We start from the raw sequence: 19142 nt of genomic DNA, 5'->3' as shown, positions 1-19142 counted from the left end.
CCTGAAGTTACCTATTGACTCTGATCAGCAGCTGAGATGTCAGCGTGAAGTGCTCCGCACAAAGGCGACACAAAGGTAAGCCCTGCCCAGCAGAGCTGAAATGGAAGCGTGATGGGAGAGACAAAAGGCTGGCATAATGGGAGAGGAGGAAGGCACCAGGTAATAACAACACTAGCATGACAGGATCATGACAATAGTTTCAACACACTAAGACTAGTTATTTTAACAGGCAATCAATGGCTCAGGTGAATGCTGTGAAGCAGCCTGGAGGACAATAAGGATGCTGGGGGGTCCTTTTTCAACACTTAGGGCTGAATGAGCACCTGAAAGTGCTCCTGGGACATGCTGACAGCAGCACAACCAGAACTGGTGGGTGCTGAGGCAAGGGGGTCCCAAGGCCTTGCTGTGCTGGCTGCTTAAGCAGGGGCTGCAGAATTGCGAGCTGTTACGCTCTGCTCCTGACTCCGAAGGACCTGCTGTGGTTCTGGGCAATTTATTTGACCTCTCATTTCCCCTTTGGTAACGATGGGTTCACACAGCTTGTCTCCTTGTAAAACTCCTTGGGATGCTGGTAAATTTGGCCTTACAAATTTACAAATTTTCTAGACAGCACTGGCCAGAGAACAAAAAGCAAGGAGTGGGAATATCAGAGGAGCCTGGGCTGGTAGGCAGTGCCCCGGGGAAGGCAATGAATGAGAGCAGACAGAGTGCCACAGGATCTGAATGAGGTCAGAACCGAGTGGGGGATAGCTCGAGGGGACAAAAAGTGCTAAGGGATGTTGCTGTGAGTGAATTTGGGAGAAACAGGTAAAATACCACAGTTTATGCAGAGCGTGGTGGTTGCAGCCTCCTCAGCTGGCTGCTGCCCCCTCTCTCCTTGCGTCCCCCTTTCCTCTGCCTTCCCTTTCGCCCCTTCTGCCCCCTCCTCTAAAACATGAGGTTTTGCTGTGGTCTTGGGTGTTTCAGATCACACACACACACAGAATCACAGAATTTCTAGGTTGGAAGAGACCTCAAGATCATCGAGTCCAACCTCTGACCTAACGCTAACAGTCCCCACTAAACCATTTCCCTAAGCTCTACATCTAAACGTCTTTTGAAGACTTCCAGGGATGGTGACTCCACCACTTCCCTGGGCAGCCTGTTCCAGTGCCTCACAACCCTTTCAGTGAAGAAGTTCTTCCTAACATCTAACCTAAAACTCCCCTGGCTCAACTTAAGCCCATTCCCCCTCGTCCTGTCACCAGGCACGTGGGAGAACAGACCAACCCCCCACCTCGCTACAGCCTCCCTTGAGGTACCCATAGAGAGCGATGGTGCGGTGAGCTTCTTAAATCTGCTTTCTGAGAACTTTGGACTTTGTACTTTCCCCATCACTACCGGATTTCAGTACCCCCGAGACACCAACGGGTTGTTACGGGTGATGAGGGCGGTGATGGATGGGCTCGGCAGGGCTGGTGGGGTCCGGATGGAGCTCAAAGACCACGCAGAGGAGACTCGCTGGGATCCATCCCCAACCCATCGGGCACCACCCGGGGCAGAGCAGCGGGGCTGGCTGCGCTTTTTGGCGGACCCCTTCGGCGCCGGGACAGGGCAGCACCCCTTGAGGGATGGGAGGGACGCGCCGCGCTGCTTCTGGCCGGGAGGAGGCAGGATAACGCTGGCAGGGGCGGAGCGGCCGAGCCGTGCCGGAGGTGTGCCGAGGGCGGAGCGGCTGTGCCGAGCCGTGCCGAGCCGTGCCGAGCCGTGCCGGGGCTGCGATAGGGGCAGCCCGGTGCGGTGCCCGGTGCGGAGGGCATGCCCCAGGGCCATGCCGCGCAGGGCCGAGCGGTGCCTGCAGATCGCCCCGCACTCCCTGGCCATCGTCCTGGGCGCAGGGGGGCGGCCGGGGGGCGGCGGAGAGGGGCCGGGAGCGGCTCCGGGAGCGGGACCGGGTCCGGGAGCGGCTCCGGGTCCGGGTGCTGGGGGAGCATCGTCGGAGCTGGGTCGCCACCGCATCGGCTACGAGATCTTCGCGGACTTCAAGCGGGAGAACATGCAGCACTTCTGGGACCGGCGGGCCACGGCGGCGGTGGCCGAGACCTTCTTCCTGGGCTGGATCGACGAGCAGGTGCTGCTGGTGCAGGGCAAGGAGGAGCACCTCGAGGTGCTGCGCCAGGGCTGGGCGCGCCGGTCCCTCAAGCCCCCCAGCGGCTTCCACATCAAGTGCCTGGGTGGGTGCCACCGCGACGGGACGGGGCGGGAGGGGACAGCAGGGGACAGCAGGGGACAGCAGGCGGCCCCAGGACACGGCCCGGCCACCCCCGGGATGCTGGCAGGTTGTGGGGCATCTTGTGGGGTGCTGGTGCCAGCCCTCGTCCCTCGGTCCCCAGCAGGAGTCTTGCGTGTTTCGGGGCAAGCTGTGTCTCGGCAGAAGTGTGGGATGCTGGGGGGGCTCGGTCTTGTGTCCGGGTGTCGCTGCGGGGTGGTTGGAAGCACGAGAGGATGGAGGGGTGGAAACCTGGGGAGGTGTAAGGCAGGTGGCTTTCGGAGCGGTGAAGGGAGAAGTCGGTCATGCCACGGTAGGTTGAAGGTTTGAGTTATGGTGCTGTGCCCCAAGGGGAGTCCTTCACAATCCTACATGCCTGTGGTATATATAGCCTGGGAAGTGGCACAGCTCTCCCTGAAACTCCTTCGTGGAAAAAATTAAATCCCAGCATGGACAGCAGAAATGTTTGCAGCACTGAGAGTGGAACCTGCATATTCCGTGCTTCTCGGTTTCATTTTTTAATCTTGGCTTTGAGTGTTTTTAGCTGTCACTGGCCTTCTGGAGTGGGCAGCACAGAGGGACACGCACAGTGGTGTCCCTTGCGCAGCTCCCAGCCACCTCTCTGCCACCCGCTGCCTTCCCCTTGGATCTGCTCAAACACGACCATTTGTCCTGTGCTGAGGGGGAAGCTCGAGACAAGCTGCCCACTTAAAAATGAGTGGATAGACCCTTTTTGCTCATTATACAGAAATTCCCTCTGAACCTAAGCAACCAAACAGCACTGGAGAATGGGTGGCAGATCCACCATGGGGATACAAAAGTTTTTCTGCATTCCACCGGTGTGTATAAGAGCATGAAAACTGCATGGCAGGTAGCGGGCTTGTGTTGTGCCTAGGGTTTGGACAGAGCTGCCGTTTGCAGCCAGCAAGCCAGGGGGGAGAGCCTGCACGTGCTTCCCACCAAGGGCTGCTAAATGCTTGTGCCTTCGTTTGGGGAACAACAGAGTGTGGTGGTAGGCATGGGGACAAGGCTGTGGGAAAGGCTGGCTGCTGGGGTACCTCCCTGGGCCTTCTGGCTGCGGAGGAGCTCCAGAATGGGCAGTGTTACCTGGCCGTGTGCAGGGGTCGGTGTTTGATCCTGGGGGTGTTGTGGGCCCTGCCCAAGGGGTGGCATTCCTCAGCCCGTGGTGCACGAGGGGCCATGGAGTGCTGGGCTCAGACCTTGGCATTGCTGGTGGCAGAAAGGAATGTAAACAGCTCTCTGCAGCCCGCTTTAAAGTACGGAAGCACAGCTTTTGCTAGGGGTTTGTGTTAATAAGTAAGCTGCCTTGTGTGTAAATAATGTGCTTTCCTGGCGGGTTATCTTCAGTGTGAATTTGCAGGAGGCTTGAACCCAAAGCTTTCATTTGACTTTAAAAATAGAAAGTGCCTTTCAGTCTTTGATTAAAGCTATGGAAGAAGAGCAGGGACCTGCTTCTTGCACCAGAGTCTTGCCTGTAGTGCGGTGTCCTCAGCTGCACTAAAGGAGATGGGAACAACTGATCTATGCTTTCTTTCACTGCCTTTTTTCCACGGCCAGACTGATCATGCCGGTCGTCTGTCTAAGCAGATTCAACATGCACTTACTGCAAAGAGACCGGGGGAGTTTCTCAGTTAAAGAGGAGGCAAAGTAACGGGCCTGGCCTGTGGGCATGAGCAGCTGCTTAAACCCGTGTATTTGTGTTTTCAGCTCAATTAGGTGTAAGTGGCTGTGCCTTACTTAAGAGGCACTTACTTAGTGCTTGGCGTGTAACGTGAAAATGCACTTCTGGGGCACTGTCCTCCAGCCGAAGGGCTGCATCGGAGCAGCTTGCTTGGCCTCCATTTTTGCCATGATCGGAGTTGCTCGCGTGTTAGCAAACTGGTGAGTGTGTCTGGGCTTTGAGCTGGCTGAGGGGGACACGTTGGGAAGCCCACGCGGACTTTGAGCAAACAAAGCCACAAAGCCAGCGTGTGCTAAGCTTGCTGATTTGGAGGGTCGAGGAACCCGCCTGTAAATCCCGTAGGTCCCGTGATGAAACTCGGCGTCTTTGCTAAGAGTGACTTGAAGCTTTCTTGTAACTTTGCAAGGCTTTTGTAACTTAAGTCTTTAATGAGCGTTATTATTTTAATAGGATCTCTTTGACACACCTTCCATTTGCTCCCACTAGTGTTTGTCATCCTGGAAGCTGATTCCCCCCCCCCGTTTTCAGCTCTTCGGTGCCTCCCCAAGCAAGGCACTGCTGGTGTAGCAGGCTTGAGGGTGCTCCACCTCATTTCCGTGTCTCCATCGCCTTTTGTGTTCGCAGATGGGACTTCCTGCTGTATTTCTTGCACTTGAGCTCTGCGTCTTGGACAATGGGCGTCTTTGAGAGGTTTTCACACGCTCTGTGGAAGGGCCATGCCCTTTTGCAAGGGCTGCTCTAGCAGTGAGCTCCACTGAAGTGACCAAACCTTGCAGTATTCCCGCGGTCGTGCCCAGAGCAATTTCTGCAATTACAAGCTGAGGTTTCAATCGGCGTTTTCAAGAAATGTATGGGCAATAATTAAACTAACTAGCACGAGTTATAATTCAGCGAGGTCGGTGGGGCTGGGCTGCTGCCCATTGTTTGTGCTCAGCCAGGCGCAGGGGGGGACGAGGTTTTTTTGCCACGCTGGGAGCTGGAGCTAAGTGTTCCCTTTCTTCCCTCTCCCTGCCCCGTTCCCTCTTGGCACCAAAAATTAAATTAACACTCCACCAATTTAGGTGCACTAATTTTCACAGAGTTTTCCCCAGTCATTAGTGGATGATTATGGTGCTACGTAGCCTATTGGATATTAAATGTTATTCATTTATAGCCAGTCATAAAACATGAAGTGTCTGTTTTTCCCCTCCCAATTATCTCCTTTAAATGAAGAAAATTTCTGTTCAGCAAGGGAGTTTTAGGTTTCATAGTAATAAAACCTCTGAGGAGGAGCTGACCGCACACTCATCTACACCTTTTGTATGCCTCATGGTATTGCCATGGGAACTTGAGGGGATTCAAACTACACATTTTTTTCTTCTCTCCCACCCCAACTTAGAGCTGCTTTTATTTCTGTGAGGTGGCTACTGCAACCTAAAACAAAAGGTAGATTTGGGTATATTTAAACTAGTAGCTTGACTGAGGTGCTTATGAGTTTGCTCCCAAGTTTGAGCAAAGAGCTCAGAAGTGTTGGGTTGGGCCTTCAATGCACTTTGTTAGAGCAGCCTTTAGAGGCTGGGAAGAGGGGGGCAAGAGCTAAGTGAGCACGGACTGCATAAAACGTGCCTGATTTCTGTGTCTGGGGTTTGTGCTCACGTTTTGGTCGTGAAACCTTGGAGCTGGAAATGCTTTTTGCTCTTTAACGGAAGCTGCAGAAGGTTTTGCAAGACTCAGGCAGGTTACTGCCTTTATCTAAAATGCACGGTGAAAATGAGAAACACGCAGGAAGGAAAGATACGACTTCGTTTAATTTCTTTTTCTCCCCCCCCTTCCCACTCCTCATGAAGAAGCAAAGTCAAACACACTGATGCATTGTATTCATTGTGCAACTCAAGTCAAGGATTTATAAGTTAATGGACAGCTCGTGCTGTCTCTCTGCCTTCTCCACCTCCTTTCCCCCCACAAAGAGTACCATTGTGTGGAAGAGAGCCCTTGGTGGTGGCTGTGACTTTAGCAGCAAACTCTATTCGAGTGGGCTCTTGGGCTGCCTTCATTGTGCGCCGAATGAGCCCCATCTTGCTCTTCACCTGACCCTTTTTTTTTTTTTTTTTAAAGAGGAAAACAAGCTTTTTTTTGCTCCTTTTCATTAATTTTCAACTTCCAGTGCAGGAACTCGGCAGGAAGGAGGCGAGTACTTTCTCCTAACCTGTCAAAGGCAGGCTGAAGCCTTCAGCAAGCTCTGACTGCAAGTCTTGCCGGTGATTTCCTTTTGTGTCAGGGTTAGGTCCTCTTTGCAATTTGCTTGTGGAGGCATATTGCCCAATTTTATATTTATCAGATTGTAAGGATTGTAGTGGGCTGAGTTTGGACCTTGTACGCATGTTGCCATAGTTTAAAATCTGGCTTTGAATGGGTTGGTTTGGATTCATGAAGTATGCTTTCAGTGCAGAGATGTTACAGGAAGAGTCAGCTGTGTATGAAAACATGCTGAAGACTGGTGATTTTTTCATTCAGCGATTTTGTGAAGTGGAAGGCCGGGACGTGGGCCCTGTCTCCAAGCTGTTCTCGTGCTGTTGCCTTGGGCCACTCATCCAGATCACGAACCTGTCCTCCTGGCCAGCAGCGTTGCAGCTTGTCCCCGAGGTAGGGCATGCCAGAGCTTTACCACATTGCTGTTTGCATTCGAGACGTCTAGTTAGGGAGAGTAACAGGAAAGTTGCAGCCCGGGAGTATCAGGTGTCCTCCGGGGCTCTTGGCATTCAAGCCTGCCCTGGGAGTGCACCACGCCTGCCTTGGGCTTCAGCAAACACGCGATGGCTGGGCTTCTCCCTCCCTGGTAGGCAAGGAAAGCCAGAAGTGTTTGGAGGAAATAAACCAAAAGCTGCACCCAGCTGGTGGTTTCCGTCGCAGAAACCGTGGCTGTGAGATGTGGGGATGGAAGGAACGTCTTAGTAATCAATTCCTGCAGCAGCAGAAATCTAATGGGGTTCTGAAATTTCAAGCCCTCGAACTTGTTTCTGCTTTAAATATAGAGCATAAATGTTTTGATTGTTTTCTAATGATGTTGACTGCTGGAAATGTTACTGCAATATCCAGTTTCCACTGTTGCAGTGACTCCCTGGGTGGGCCAGATCTGGAAAGGTTTTTAAGGATATTAATTTCTTCTTGGAATAAAATCCCTTCACCTAATATATAAACATGCTTTCTTCTGTCCGGTGTATTTGATCCCTCGGTTTGACCTGGAGCTTCACCTGAGCCCTGTGTGTGACGTGTATGAATGCTAAGAGCGTACAGGCGTGTATATTTGGATGAACCAAGGTGCTTTCCTGTTGACATCTGAGCACATCTTCACAGCTCTTTTTTAATCAGGCTCCTGCTCTGAGTCACGGCAGCAGCAGAGCATGTGGTCAAAGGGTTCTTCTTCTTCATTAAGTCTATTCTGTTTTTTTCTTATGAAAGGAAGTCACTATGCAGTGCACTTAAACACGTACCACATAGTGACTTCTGTAGTATGTTTTCTGGAGCTGGGCATGCTTCTAAACCACGCAACATGAGACTTTGTTGTTCTTGTGCCTTGGGCTGGGGAGGCCAAAGTAGAAGTCTGGAAGCAGTCAAACACAGTGCTGTATTAGCTTAACCTTGGGTTCCACTGTCTGCTGATTAATGGAGCGATTAACGAGGGTGTATCAGTGAGAAAGGCAAACCACCTGAACTCTACGAAACAACTCCATACTTTGTTTGGAAAAATTATACACCGTGACAGTGAAAAATGCCTCTATCTGAAGAGCTCGGTTTGGGTAGTTCCATGAAGGTGTATTTTTGTAGCAGTTTTTGCTAGCTGTTAGTGCTTCAGAAGGTCCACAGGCTACCTGTCTTGGGAGGAGAGCAGATACCAAAGGCCGCAGTGCTAGGCCCAGTGTGGGGAATCCCACCAAGAGAGAGGAGAGGGAAGGTGACAAGCCTCGGTGGCTTTCCCACTAGCCCAGCAGATGTGTTTTGGGGGGAAGACCCGGGTCTGGCCTGCAGCAGAGCGGTGTTTCAGCCCCTGCACTGGTAGCAGGGCAGGACAGAGCATCGCTGTGTCCATCCTCACCTGAAACCACAGCTGTGGTAGCTCCTGCTCATCTGCTCCCTTCCAGCTGCACATGCTGCAACGTGCATTTTCACTGGGTGCTCAGAGGGAACAAAGGAGTAAAACTGCAAGGATGGTGTTTAACACCGGGGCTGTAAAACTCACCGTGTATTATTAGCATTAGGAGAAGCTGGCTGCTGACGATGTGTTTCAGGCATGGCAGCGGAGTCTTATGAGGTATTGTGGGGCTATAAAATGAGTGTGACTTTTTTTTGAGGGAACTTTTTTGGTCCTTTAAAAACAAACAAAAAAAAACCTGTGTAAAATCTAGAGAAACTCTCAGCTTAAGAAAAATAGGCAAATTATTATTCACTCTTTCAGACTCCAGTTGTATTTTCTACTTTGGTAATAATATCCACGAATGTTTCTGTCTATAGGCAGTGGATATGAAAGAAACAGGTTTTTGGACGCATAAGTCTTTCTCCACGTTATTGTGAGTAAGACTTGATAGCTAATGAATACCTCAGCTGCCCCTCAGCCTTGCCAGCCTCTGCTCAGCCCGTGTGGGAGCAGACTCTGGCCTTGCCTCTTGCTCCAGCAGGCCGGCGTTGAACGTTTGCTCCTGTGCTCGTCGTGTACAGCAGGGTTGGTGCCCAGACACGTTCCCCTCTCACTGACAGATGAAATAACAATAGCTGGCGTTCAGAGCAAGCCCGGTGTTTTCTTTGGGCTTCCCTAAAGGGCCTCCTTTGTCTTCACCGTCTCCACTCAGGGAAACCCGTACACCTTGCTTAATCCCAGGGTGCTGTCAAGGTGCTCTGGCTTCTGAAGCCAGAAGTAAGCCAGCACCCGTACAGAAAGATTTCCAGAGCTGATCAGCAGGAGGTTGTGCCTGGGTACTCCCTGCGCCCAGCGAGGTGCCTGCATCCTGCTCAGCTCACCTACCAGCTGAGTGATGGTGGCTGAGTGAGCCTGGATGGGGCTTCTCAGGTGCTTGCTGTCATGTTATGAGCGGCTGTGGTCTGCTGGTGGTCAACAACTTGCATCTGCTGTTCACTAGGTAGGTCTTTAATCAGTTGCAAATCAGGATTTTAAGGTCTGTTTTCAAGCAAAGATTGTATCTAACACACTAGGCACTATTAACATAGCATGTCAGATTATTACTATTTTTTAAGAGGGCGTGTATTTTGTCCCTAGATTATTTCAAGAAAAGGGAATTTAAGGAGCACACAAACCTACTGTTTTCAAAGTGGAGCTGAAGAAAGCTTTGAGGACACTGAGCTTTCCTTACAGCACTATTAGTTTGTCATAGTTTTCCTTTTTGTTGAAAAGAAATACTATACTTCCTTTTTTTTTTTTTTTTTTCTCCTACTGGCTGAGAAAACCTATGCAGTTAAAGAGGAAAACCCTAGTTTTGTGGGAAGCCAAAACAGGCAAAGAATAGTTGTGAAGAGGTAATGTAAACAGTTGCTGTAAAGGGAGCGTGAAAATTAAAACTTTCAGTCTGTAATCTGAGATGCTCTAAAAACAAGTGTAGTATTTTTCAAACAAGCATCTTCAGGAGAGGTGTCACCCTTGTAGAGAAGCCTCCTTTATGAATACTAACATCTGGAAGGAGTGGGAGACACGGAGAGGAGGGAGGCCAGCCAGGGCTGTAGTGGTATGGACAGGTAATCTCAAATGCAGTGCTTCTTCTGGTAGGGAAGCAAGTCTGATAGTGTTAGGTCTGTTCTGTTTTTGTCAAAAGTGGAGGCTTTGATAGTACTTCAAGCATTTTCTTAGGAGGGCTAGCTACGTACTATCATATCCTGTCTTTCAGCTGACCAGGAGATGCCTGCGAGGTGTAGAAGGATGAGCGTAGGTCTCGTAGGGCTGTGAAGCTTTGCAGCTTTTCTCAGAGAAATTTTGTTTCCTGCAGCATCCCCCAGTAGAGGCTTAAAGTGATTTTCAGCTGGAGTTCTTGTTACCTTCATGTAGATGTGTATGTGCAGGTGTATATCTGTGTGGGTTTTAAAAGCTGTATGAACAGAGGTTTCCCATTGCTTTTCCCTGAGTACTCCAAATTCAGCAAGACACCGATGCCTGCATGGGAACGTAGCTGCCCAAGCCTGACTTCAGTGAGAGGATTCACACTCCTATATGTAGGCATGCTGCATGTTCTTGTACTTGCCTGACTGTTGTTAGGAGTTGGTCTGTCTGGTTGTTTCCAGAGTGGGTTGTCTGTGTCTAAGCCAGGAGCCCTTTAATTGCGATTTACACTTGCAAAATCAGAACTAGTATTCTTTCCATTTTTATTTTTGATGTGTTTAATGCTCTGAAGAATAAACAGCAGAAGAATTAATCCAAGTGCCTTCAGGTAAAGCATCAAGCAGAAGTCTTAATTAATAGTTTATCAATAAAAGTATCAAGCAAAAATCTTAATTAATACTTTGTCAATAAAGACAAAGTAACAAAAAGCAGGCAGCTTGACCTACAATCCTTCCAGTTTCTTTCATTGGGCAGGAGTTAGTAGCTCTCACCTTGTCATTTTCATTTATGGTGATAGCCTTTAGTCTATAGATTTCTTATTAATTCAAGTCCTTTGCTTTTATTTCCAAGGTATTTCTCTTGGTTGTTAGTTTTTGTTAGAGTTGTACAGCCAGAGCTCCTTGGTGAGGCTGATGCCAAAGAGCTGTTGGAAGGTCTGTAGGGACACGCTTCTTGGCTACATTTCAAGCACAGCATGGCTGTGAAATTTTTTAGTGTCAGAATCACTACATCTATCAGTGTTCTGCTTTTTGTGTCAATAGCTAGCCTCATTCAGTGACATATTTGATCTTAAAGAGGAAAAGCAGATTTATCTGTAGCCCATTGCCTTAGTCTCTTTCATTTTCCTGCTCAAACGATTTTTAGGCTTCTGGTTTCAGTGATTACTTAAATCAGCTCTAGTGCCTCCTTTGCAGTGTCTCCAATGTTTGTATTGAGACAGAGGACAAAATATATCCTATCTTTTGGGAGTTGCTAGACACCAATCATCTTGTGAGCTGGAAGAAAAGTGAGCTATAAAATTCATAAGGTTGATTTTTGTGACAAATGATGAAGGTAAAAAGGAAATAAATTTGGCTTTTTTTTTTTTTTCCCACTAGCTAGGAAGTTGTTGAACAACTGAGACACACTATTTCAATTTTTTCTTGTTTCCATGCTGATGAACACATTTGCTCAGTGGCTTGTGCATCCATTTCCAATTCCTGAGGATTTTCCATGGCTTTGAATCCTTTACATTGCCTCCTGTCTCAGTGAGTAATGACCAGATGGTGTAATGGTCCTCAGCTTTTATTTCTATTTCCAGCAGAAATACAGCAAATATAAGCCTCGCTTTTCACTATTACCTCTCCGTAGGCTCTTCGAAAGGAGTTTACAGGTCACTTGGGCTTGTGCAGACACCAAGTTGAAAACCGATGACCTTGCCAAGCCCTGTGTTTAACACCCAAGTGTGCAGGTACCTGTGCTACCGAAGCTTGTGCTCCACTCCCAGCATGCTGCAGATTTCATCAAAACTTGCCTTCTCATAGTTCCCACCTGTTTTGGTGTGTCCAAACATTGTTTCTTGCCTGTGTTTGACAACACACGTGCTTTGGGGCCAAGATCTTTGGTGGTAGCTCTGTCAGGTCGATGTTGTGTGGGCACGGACTCAAGGCCGAAGTCCGTAGGTGCTCCTGCAGTGCAAACAATTAGGTGATTGTACTCACACACGAGGTTACTTGTGAATGAGAGGTAGTCTGTAAATAGGCAACAGGGCAAAGAGTTCTTGCTCAAAACCTGCCTGGATTTGCTTTACCTGTTTCTCACCGCTTAGGCTGTAGTAATTACGTGTTGTGGCACCTCTCAGCCTCCTTCGTGAATGAATTGCATGCATAAGGTTTTTGAAAGCTTTAGTAGAGAGCAGTGGTGAGTTTGCAATCACATGCTTAGAGATATGTTTGGCATGAATATGGAGCCATAAACACACAATGCTTTATAAATGGCTATTTGTATTTTATTTGCTATGGTTGTTCACTTAAGAAATGAGTACGGAGCCCATTGGGTCAGTAGGCATGGATGTAGGCATGTCATACTGTCCTAGTCTGTGGTATTGTGCTCTCAGTATATCCCGTAGAAACGCCAGGAGTAATTGCATAGTGTGTTGCAGAAGGGAACTGGAGCCTGTTACATGGTTATATGGTGTTTGTTTCAATGAACGGCAAGGTAATGGTCGTTGCATGATGTTAGGTAGGTTTTAGATACATGGCTTCTCTTGCAAGCTCATTCTTTCCTAATTATTGTTTTAAAAAAAAAAAAAAAGAAAAAAGTGAGATTTGCACCTCAAGTCAAGGTCTCAGTGCTTTTGCAAGGTGACCAAACTTTTCTGCCTCATTAGGCTGCTTGATTTTTTCCCGGTCATGTTTCAGCTGAACATAAATGCATGTGAACTAGTTTCGAAGTGGCCAGCTCAGGTTTGGTTTGCATTCCTCAGCTCCAGCAATAATTATGGACTTCAGCAGTGGCTAACTCATCCTGCTGCTCTGGCAGCCTGTGACGAGCTGCTGCAGTAAGTGGCTTCAGTCCCTGGATGGAAGTAGCTCAGGTTTTGTAGACTACACTGCAGTGCTGGGATACTGCAACCCTCCTTTACAAACTGAGCTGCTGCAGTGAATTCCTTGTGGCTTTCTGCTTCCTGCCTTTTGAATTTCTTTTTCTGTCAGCTTAGGAAGCGTGGCTTTTACCTTCATCCGTAACTGGCCTGTTCTTAACGCTGTCTGGCCGACTAAAAGCTGGTGCTGTCATGCAGGTTCTCATCTTCCTCTCCACAGGTGGCTTTGTGCCAGGATCTCGCCAGCCTGATGAAGTGTGGGTAACAGCCTGTCCCTCCCCAGCTCCTCTAGCTGCTTCTGCAACCACCGTCCTTCCTCTGGTCGCTCCTAGTGGTTTCCAGAAGTGTCTTAGGCTGGAGGGGGTGCTAGCCGGGGCGAAGCTGCCAAAAGCTGGCTCTCGGAGTGGATATGGTGGTGTTTCGCTGTGAGGTCAGACCACGCGTTTTGTAAACAGTGTGGTTTTGACCCTTAAAACCATGAGATGGTTAAGGCAAGGCATGGTGCCAAACAGCCGTGGGAACAACCGGGCTGAGAAACAGCCTGCTGGGGCCTAGCAAATGGGGATGTCTTCGGTGCTCATAGGGTAGCTATGGAAAGCACTTGGGTCAAATGTTTGACTACAGGAGTACAGTCCCTCCTTCACATTTTTAGCAGGAACAAATCTCCCTCTTGGTCTGCACCGCCACCACAGTTTCAGCTGGCGTGGGTCAGCGCTGTGAAGGTCTCCTCGCCCGTTCCCTCCCCTTCACATGAAGCCCGCAGTGAGCCGGGTCCTAATGTAGGATAGAGATCTGCATAAATCCTTACGGACATGCAATCCTATCTTCTCTGCATTACAGTCTGCAAACGGATATTTGTGGGATTGTAAATTAGTTCGTACGGCTCATAAGGAGCCTTCAGAGGTCTCTGGCCCAACCTCCTGCTTGCAGCAGGGCCAGCCATGAAAGTAGGCCAGGCCATCTAGATGTAACGCCCCATTGAATGTGGTGGTGGCACCTAACAGCAGATTTGGTGGATGATTTCCACATTTCCTATGTGTTTTGCTGTGGATGGGTCCTTTTGTAACTGGCTCCTGTATAACAGGTTCCCCTGGGTCCTCCAGCCTCAGGTTTCTCTGTGTAAGGGGAGACCCGGGAGCACCAAGTGCCGTCTGGCATGTTCCACCCATGCTGTTTGGACACACTTTTTTTTGAGGCAAATGGGATAACTTTTTGAATCACAGAGATGTGAGCAAGATTAGTTAGCTACTGCCCTCGGATGCAATGGGCTCATTCTTTAAAGAAAAACAAAACACAGCAAAAAACACCACAAAATGTTGGCCTGCCTCAGCCGCACTTGTCTGTTTTGACAGACCTTAAGGTGATTGACAGAGCCATAGTTGCCAGCGGCTTATTAAAGGAGGATCACTTATTACCACATTGCTTGTTCTTGGGAAAGACTGTTTTTTGTGCCAGCCACTTCCATGGTTTACAATTTTTTTGCCAGAAACCCAGCTATAGCTGCTGTAAGTAACTGTAGTAGACCTTTTGAAATGGCCAGGAAGCCTGACCTTTCTTTATTTTAAATGCTGAGAAATGGGGGTTGTAATGACTTGGTGAATGGAAGTGCCAGAAAACAAATTAACCAAGGTTTTTTTTTTTTTTTTAAGTCTTATAACCTCATTTTCTACTTCTTGTGTGACTTTTCTTTCTGCAGTTGACCTGCTCCTTGTGCAGCCCCAGTCTTTGCTCAGCTCATTAAATCGTGCTTTCAGTCTGGCTTTAGACTTACTAACTACTCTTGTTAGTGAGCATTTCCTTCTTATCTCCTGCCTTTCATTCTTATCTCGGCCTTTGGGCGGAAAACACTTTACAGAGGCTACAGGCCTTGAAGTTGGTCTCCTTGAAGGCAGGTTGGAGGAGACATTGACCATTCATGCTTTAATTTCAGTGTTTATGCAGCCTGGTTGATACCCTCTGGGCTATGAAAATGCTTCATCTTCATTCATCTTCTGAATAAATGAATTTAAAAAAAGACTACCTCAAACTCTAGTTACATATTTTTGCATGGACCACGATGTTACTAAAATACAGAAACTGCATAAAGTTTGTAAGCTTTCTGGCCCATCTGCTGCTGTTGCTAATATGACAGATCTGTTTATCTGCTCCTCATGCAGGGTTAGGCTAGCAGATACGGTTGACTACACCACAGTTTCTGGACAGGGACTAGTTAAAGGAAGAAGCCATCTAGGTGTTTGACCAATGTGCTTTTAGCAGCAGTTACCTAAACCCTTCTGGGTTGCTGGAGGAGGAAGCAAGCTTGGTAACTTTAGAGCTTCTCACTCCTTCTTGAATAAAAGACAAACAACTTTTATTTGTATCAAGACAGCAAGAGTTCGATTGTGTTTCCAGAGAAATGAGATATAGAGATGCCTCAAGCTAAGAGGAAAACAGGAGAGAGAATATATGAAAACCTAGGCTACGTGATTTCTTTTGTCTTTTTCTTCTTACTAACAATATCCATTTTATCCCCTTCTTGCTCAAGAAAATATGTTTTTCTGTTGATTTATTAACAGATCAGCTTCTAAGAGTCCAGCCAGGAAATACTTTCTTGGTCTCCAGAAATGAGAGTGCTCTTTCAGAAACAATTTACAGCTCTCCTCATGGTTGTGAAGATAACATCAATAACATCAGCTGGGTAAAACTATTCTGTAAGAGCTGGAGCCAAACTCACCCTGGACTCAGTAGAGAGGAGAGGTCACATTTTTTAGTTATTCCAGGCTAACATTGAAGGCTGATGATAAAATTGAATATTCATGTTATTTAGTTGCTAGTAAGAGTAAACGCGGTTTTTCTCTTGTCTTCTGGACAAACTGTGTCTTTCTTTCTAGTGCTGTAAGTGTCTGGTTTCAGGTGGATTATAAAAGATACAGTGGAATAAAATCAAACTATTCCCTCCTTGTGTATTCCAGTTACTCTGGAACACTTTTGCATTTAAACATTACAGCAGTGTCTCTGTGTAAGCAAAGTTTGCTGCCAGTTGAGTGAGAATATATACCTTTCCTGACGGTAGAGCTCATACAAAATATGCTGCTCAAAGCACTGCTAGAAATACATATAGTGTCATTTGCAAGCCCAGGCAATTATACACACAATTTTATAAATGTAGAAGGCAGAGGTGCCTCTCTGACTAATATATTGGTAAGGGCACGCCTCACTTTATTAGAGTGATAACTTATTTATTAGTCTATTTTTTGACCAAGTCACTAAAGCTATTTTTTTCTCTCTTTTCTGATTAGCTAGCAGTGTCTGGGCAAGTTATCTCACACTCTTAGCTCCTGACTCTTTGAAAGTAAAACGTTGTCCTGTTGCTTTGGAAGCTTCAACCCTGACCAGGCTGTGGTGTTGCTCCTTTTTGAAATTTATTGCTGTGCATCGTAAACAGCATGTGAGGGGAAAATACAGATGTTATGTCAAAAGGCTTGCTGTTGGTGCAGCTTCTATTTCCTTCTCTCTGTTTGTTTGCCACATATTTAAATGAAATCTCTTTTCCTTTGCCATCCCATGTTTGTGTTGGGTGTCAGTGTGCGTTAGAGTTGATGGTGGTGGCGCTGGGCATGCTGTGCTTGTAACGCTCATGACTGATGATGAATGGACAGTGCTGAGAAGGCAGATGCACTACAAACACAATTCAAATGTCTTTGTTCTTTTTCATCAGAACGTGTTTGTCATGGGAGTTTAACTGCAGGGGGGTGGACTACCTTGTTAACTGGAGTTGGTTTATTTATTTGTTGAAAGTCACAGCTTTTCCACAGGAGGAGTTTTTGAGTACTTATTCTGGCTGAGAAGACAACTGGATTAAATTTTTGCTCAGTCTTCTTTGGGCAGCGGCCCAAGTACTCAGGCACTTCAACCGAAAGGATAGAAAAATATTCAAGAAACATACGGTTGACAGCAGTAAGGTAGATGGAGAATTGGGGAAACCAAGACAGGAAGTTAGGCTTCCTCTCTGATTTTTTATATTTATGCTGTTTTACCAGTTTGTTTCAAACCTAGTAATGTGTGATCCTCAACCACTGTGTGATTCTGTCTGTAAAGCTATTGTATAAGAAATAGAAAATGAAACTGAAGTTGACATTATACCAGTGCATAGCTACTGTAGTGCATAGGAATGTCAAATACGTTGTGAAGTTTGTTTCCCCAACTTGGAGAAAAACGCCAAAACAACAACAATAACAGCAACAAAAATGCAAAACACACACAAAGAAGTAGAACTGGAAAAGATGTAAGGGAAGGTAATGAGGGTGCTGCAACGCACAGAGCAGCTTCAGTACAAGGAAAGGCTGAATAGGTCATGACTCGACAGCGTGGACAAGAGGTGTCTGAGGGAGGGATATTGTGGGAGCTTGTTGAGTTATGAGTCCTATGGAGAAAATTAATAGGGAGATGATGTTCTTATGTCCTTTCTGATGTAAGAATTTGGGAGCATGCAAGTGAAGTTATTAGGAGGTAAGTTTGAAACAAACAAAAGAGCTACTTTTTCACAACATGTAATTAAATAATGAGAAAGCCATGTTTTAAAGGTTTAGCCTGCTCCATGTTTCTTTATGAAACATTTCTCTTAATAATAATGAAAAACCCTGAAGGTTTTTTCTGTTCAAAAGTAAATAGATACATTCATAGAACAAAAAATCTATCATACACAGGAACCTCTTTGTGCACGGCCAGTTCTTGCCTTGTTCCGCCTGTGCCACATGTGAAGCTAGTTTTTGTAGCCACTGAGGGCTCCTGGGTTACAGGAGATGACACACATGGAGATGTTTCCTTTCTGCTCCAGGTAACACAGGTGGTCGCCGACTCCAAGGGGCCAAAGGGAAGTGTCTTGGCTGTGGTCTCGGAGCAATTATGGCTTGCCATCCATGGTCTGACTTCACTGAGAAGCTGGGCAGTAGGAATTGGAGACAGGGAGCCCTTCGAGCTGAAAGCCCGAGCGTGGGTGTATTGAGTGAAAGATCCCAGCTTGGGAGTGCTGGGCTTCAATTCCCCATTGTGGGGCTGAATGGGGTCAGTGCACTGGTATGCCGCTGATTGTACAGTCTTCCTTGTACAGACACATCATTTTCTTCATCTGATAATTTGTTTCAGGGACCAGAAGAGTGAGTCTGTGGTATTTGCCCCTGACACTGAAAGAAAAACATGGGGACCTCCCAAGAGCTTACAGGATTGCAGGGGCCTACGTGAAGCCGGGGGTTCCTGGTGTCTGGTGCTCATTACAAAAGGAGATTTTTACTGTGGCATTCATTTAGAAATGGACTGTTTAACTTACAGATGCTGTGCGTTGCACAAAATGAGTTCAGCACGTTCGTGTCTTTCAGGTCCTGATCTCAGCAAATGCGTAAAGAGATTAAATGCGTCTTCACAGGGGTAGTTATAATGACTTCAGTGTGATTACTCATGTGAGTATTTTCCATAGCGTGACCGTAACGTGCAAACATTTGGGGTAACATGTAATCTAGGGGAGTGAGGAGAATTCTTTCTGCCACCTCTTTTGAGTAGCATGAGCAGAACAGAGGTAATACAGTTTGTTAATTCCTCCAAGAAACAAATTAAAAATAAAAAATAAAAAAGAGCATTACCTGTGTGCTGTGAAACTATTTGGCAAGTAAAAACATACCCGGTGAACTCTTCTGGAACACGGGGTCTCGTTTAGGATTTTTGACGATTTCTGGTTGTTGCATAGGTTTGTGTGTTGTTGTTTTGCTTAATGTTCCCAGTGGAATACTTGATTGGGGTAAATTACGTGGCATTAAGGAGTCATGGTGGGCTTTCTTTCTGTTGGTGTCATTCCTTCAGCTTGGGCCAGGCGATGAGAATGATCTGCCAATTTTTTCTTATTGTATCGGGCTGTATGTAAGGGGTGAAAAGTAGAAATAGTAAAAGTGAACAGAACAGTTGGGATATGCATTTGTGTGAAGAACAAACCCACTGGAAAGTCAGAGCATGTCGTGCTCGGGGCCTTGTACGTGTCTGTGTGTATGCTGTGCTGTGGCTGTGTGCCTGACGTGCCTGGGGTTGCAGTGCTGTGGACTTCTGAGCAGTGTCCAAAGGACCCTTTCCCTTGAAAATCGAGAAATAGTTTACAAATTTAATGTAAGATCGAATAGAGATTGAACATGGGGTTCTCAGTATGCCAGTGAGCTCTTTTCCTTCCAAACCTTTCGTTCCCATTAAAAAGCTCAGATCAGATATGTGTTGGTATGGAATCCAGTGGCTTCCCTCGCTGTCACATAGGGTTGCTCTGCCAAGTACTCGTGCACATTTTGAGGACTTATCCCTGCTTGGCTCCACTGACGTTGTGGGTACTCACCCTGAGCTTCTAAACTAGTGGCAGAGCTTTATAAAACAGGGCTTTTATGTTTACTTCTGGTGAGCTTCTTTTTACTACAGGGCAGCATTCTAGCAAAGGGCATCTTGCACCAGGCTGTGTAAGCAAACTGCTTTTACTCTTTCTTGTTTCTGTCCGTCCAGCCTATTAGCTGCCCTGTGGAAGCTA

At 47.1% G+C, this 19142-nt stretch overlaps 1 protein-coding gene across 1 annotated transcript in view; it reads left to right on the top strand.

Annotated features, from left to right (window-relative positions):
* Positions 1–1810: 1810 nt before the first annotated feature.
* STOX2 (storkhead box 2) overlaps positions 1811–19142 on the top strand; it is a gene marked incomplete at its 5' end in the record, with an annotated part of 131963 nt that continues 114631 nt past the window's right edge. The window contains one exon of the mRNA XM_084286660.1: positions 1811–2213. Coding sequence (XP_084142786.1) covers positions 1811–2213 — 403 coding nt within the window. The remainder of the gene's footprint in view (positions 2214–19142) is intronic.

Source organism: Netta rufina (assembly GCF_964035555.1).
Source record: "Netta rufina genome assembly, chromosome: 4".
NCBI classification, from domain to species: Eukaryota; Metazoa; Chordata; class Aves; order Anseriformes; family Anatidae; genus Netta; species Netta rufina.
The sequence above is the reverse complement of the archived record's forward strand: the minus strand, read 5'-3'. Positions and strand labels throughout refer to the sequence as shown.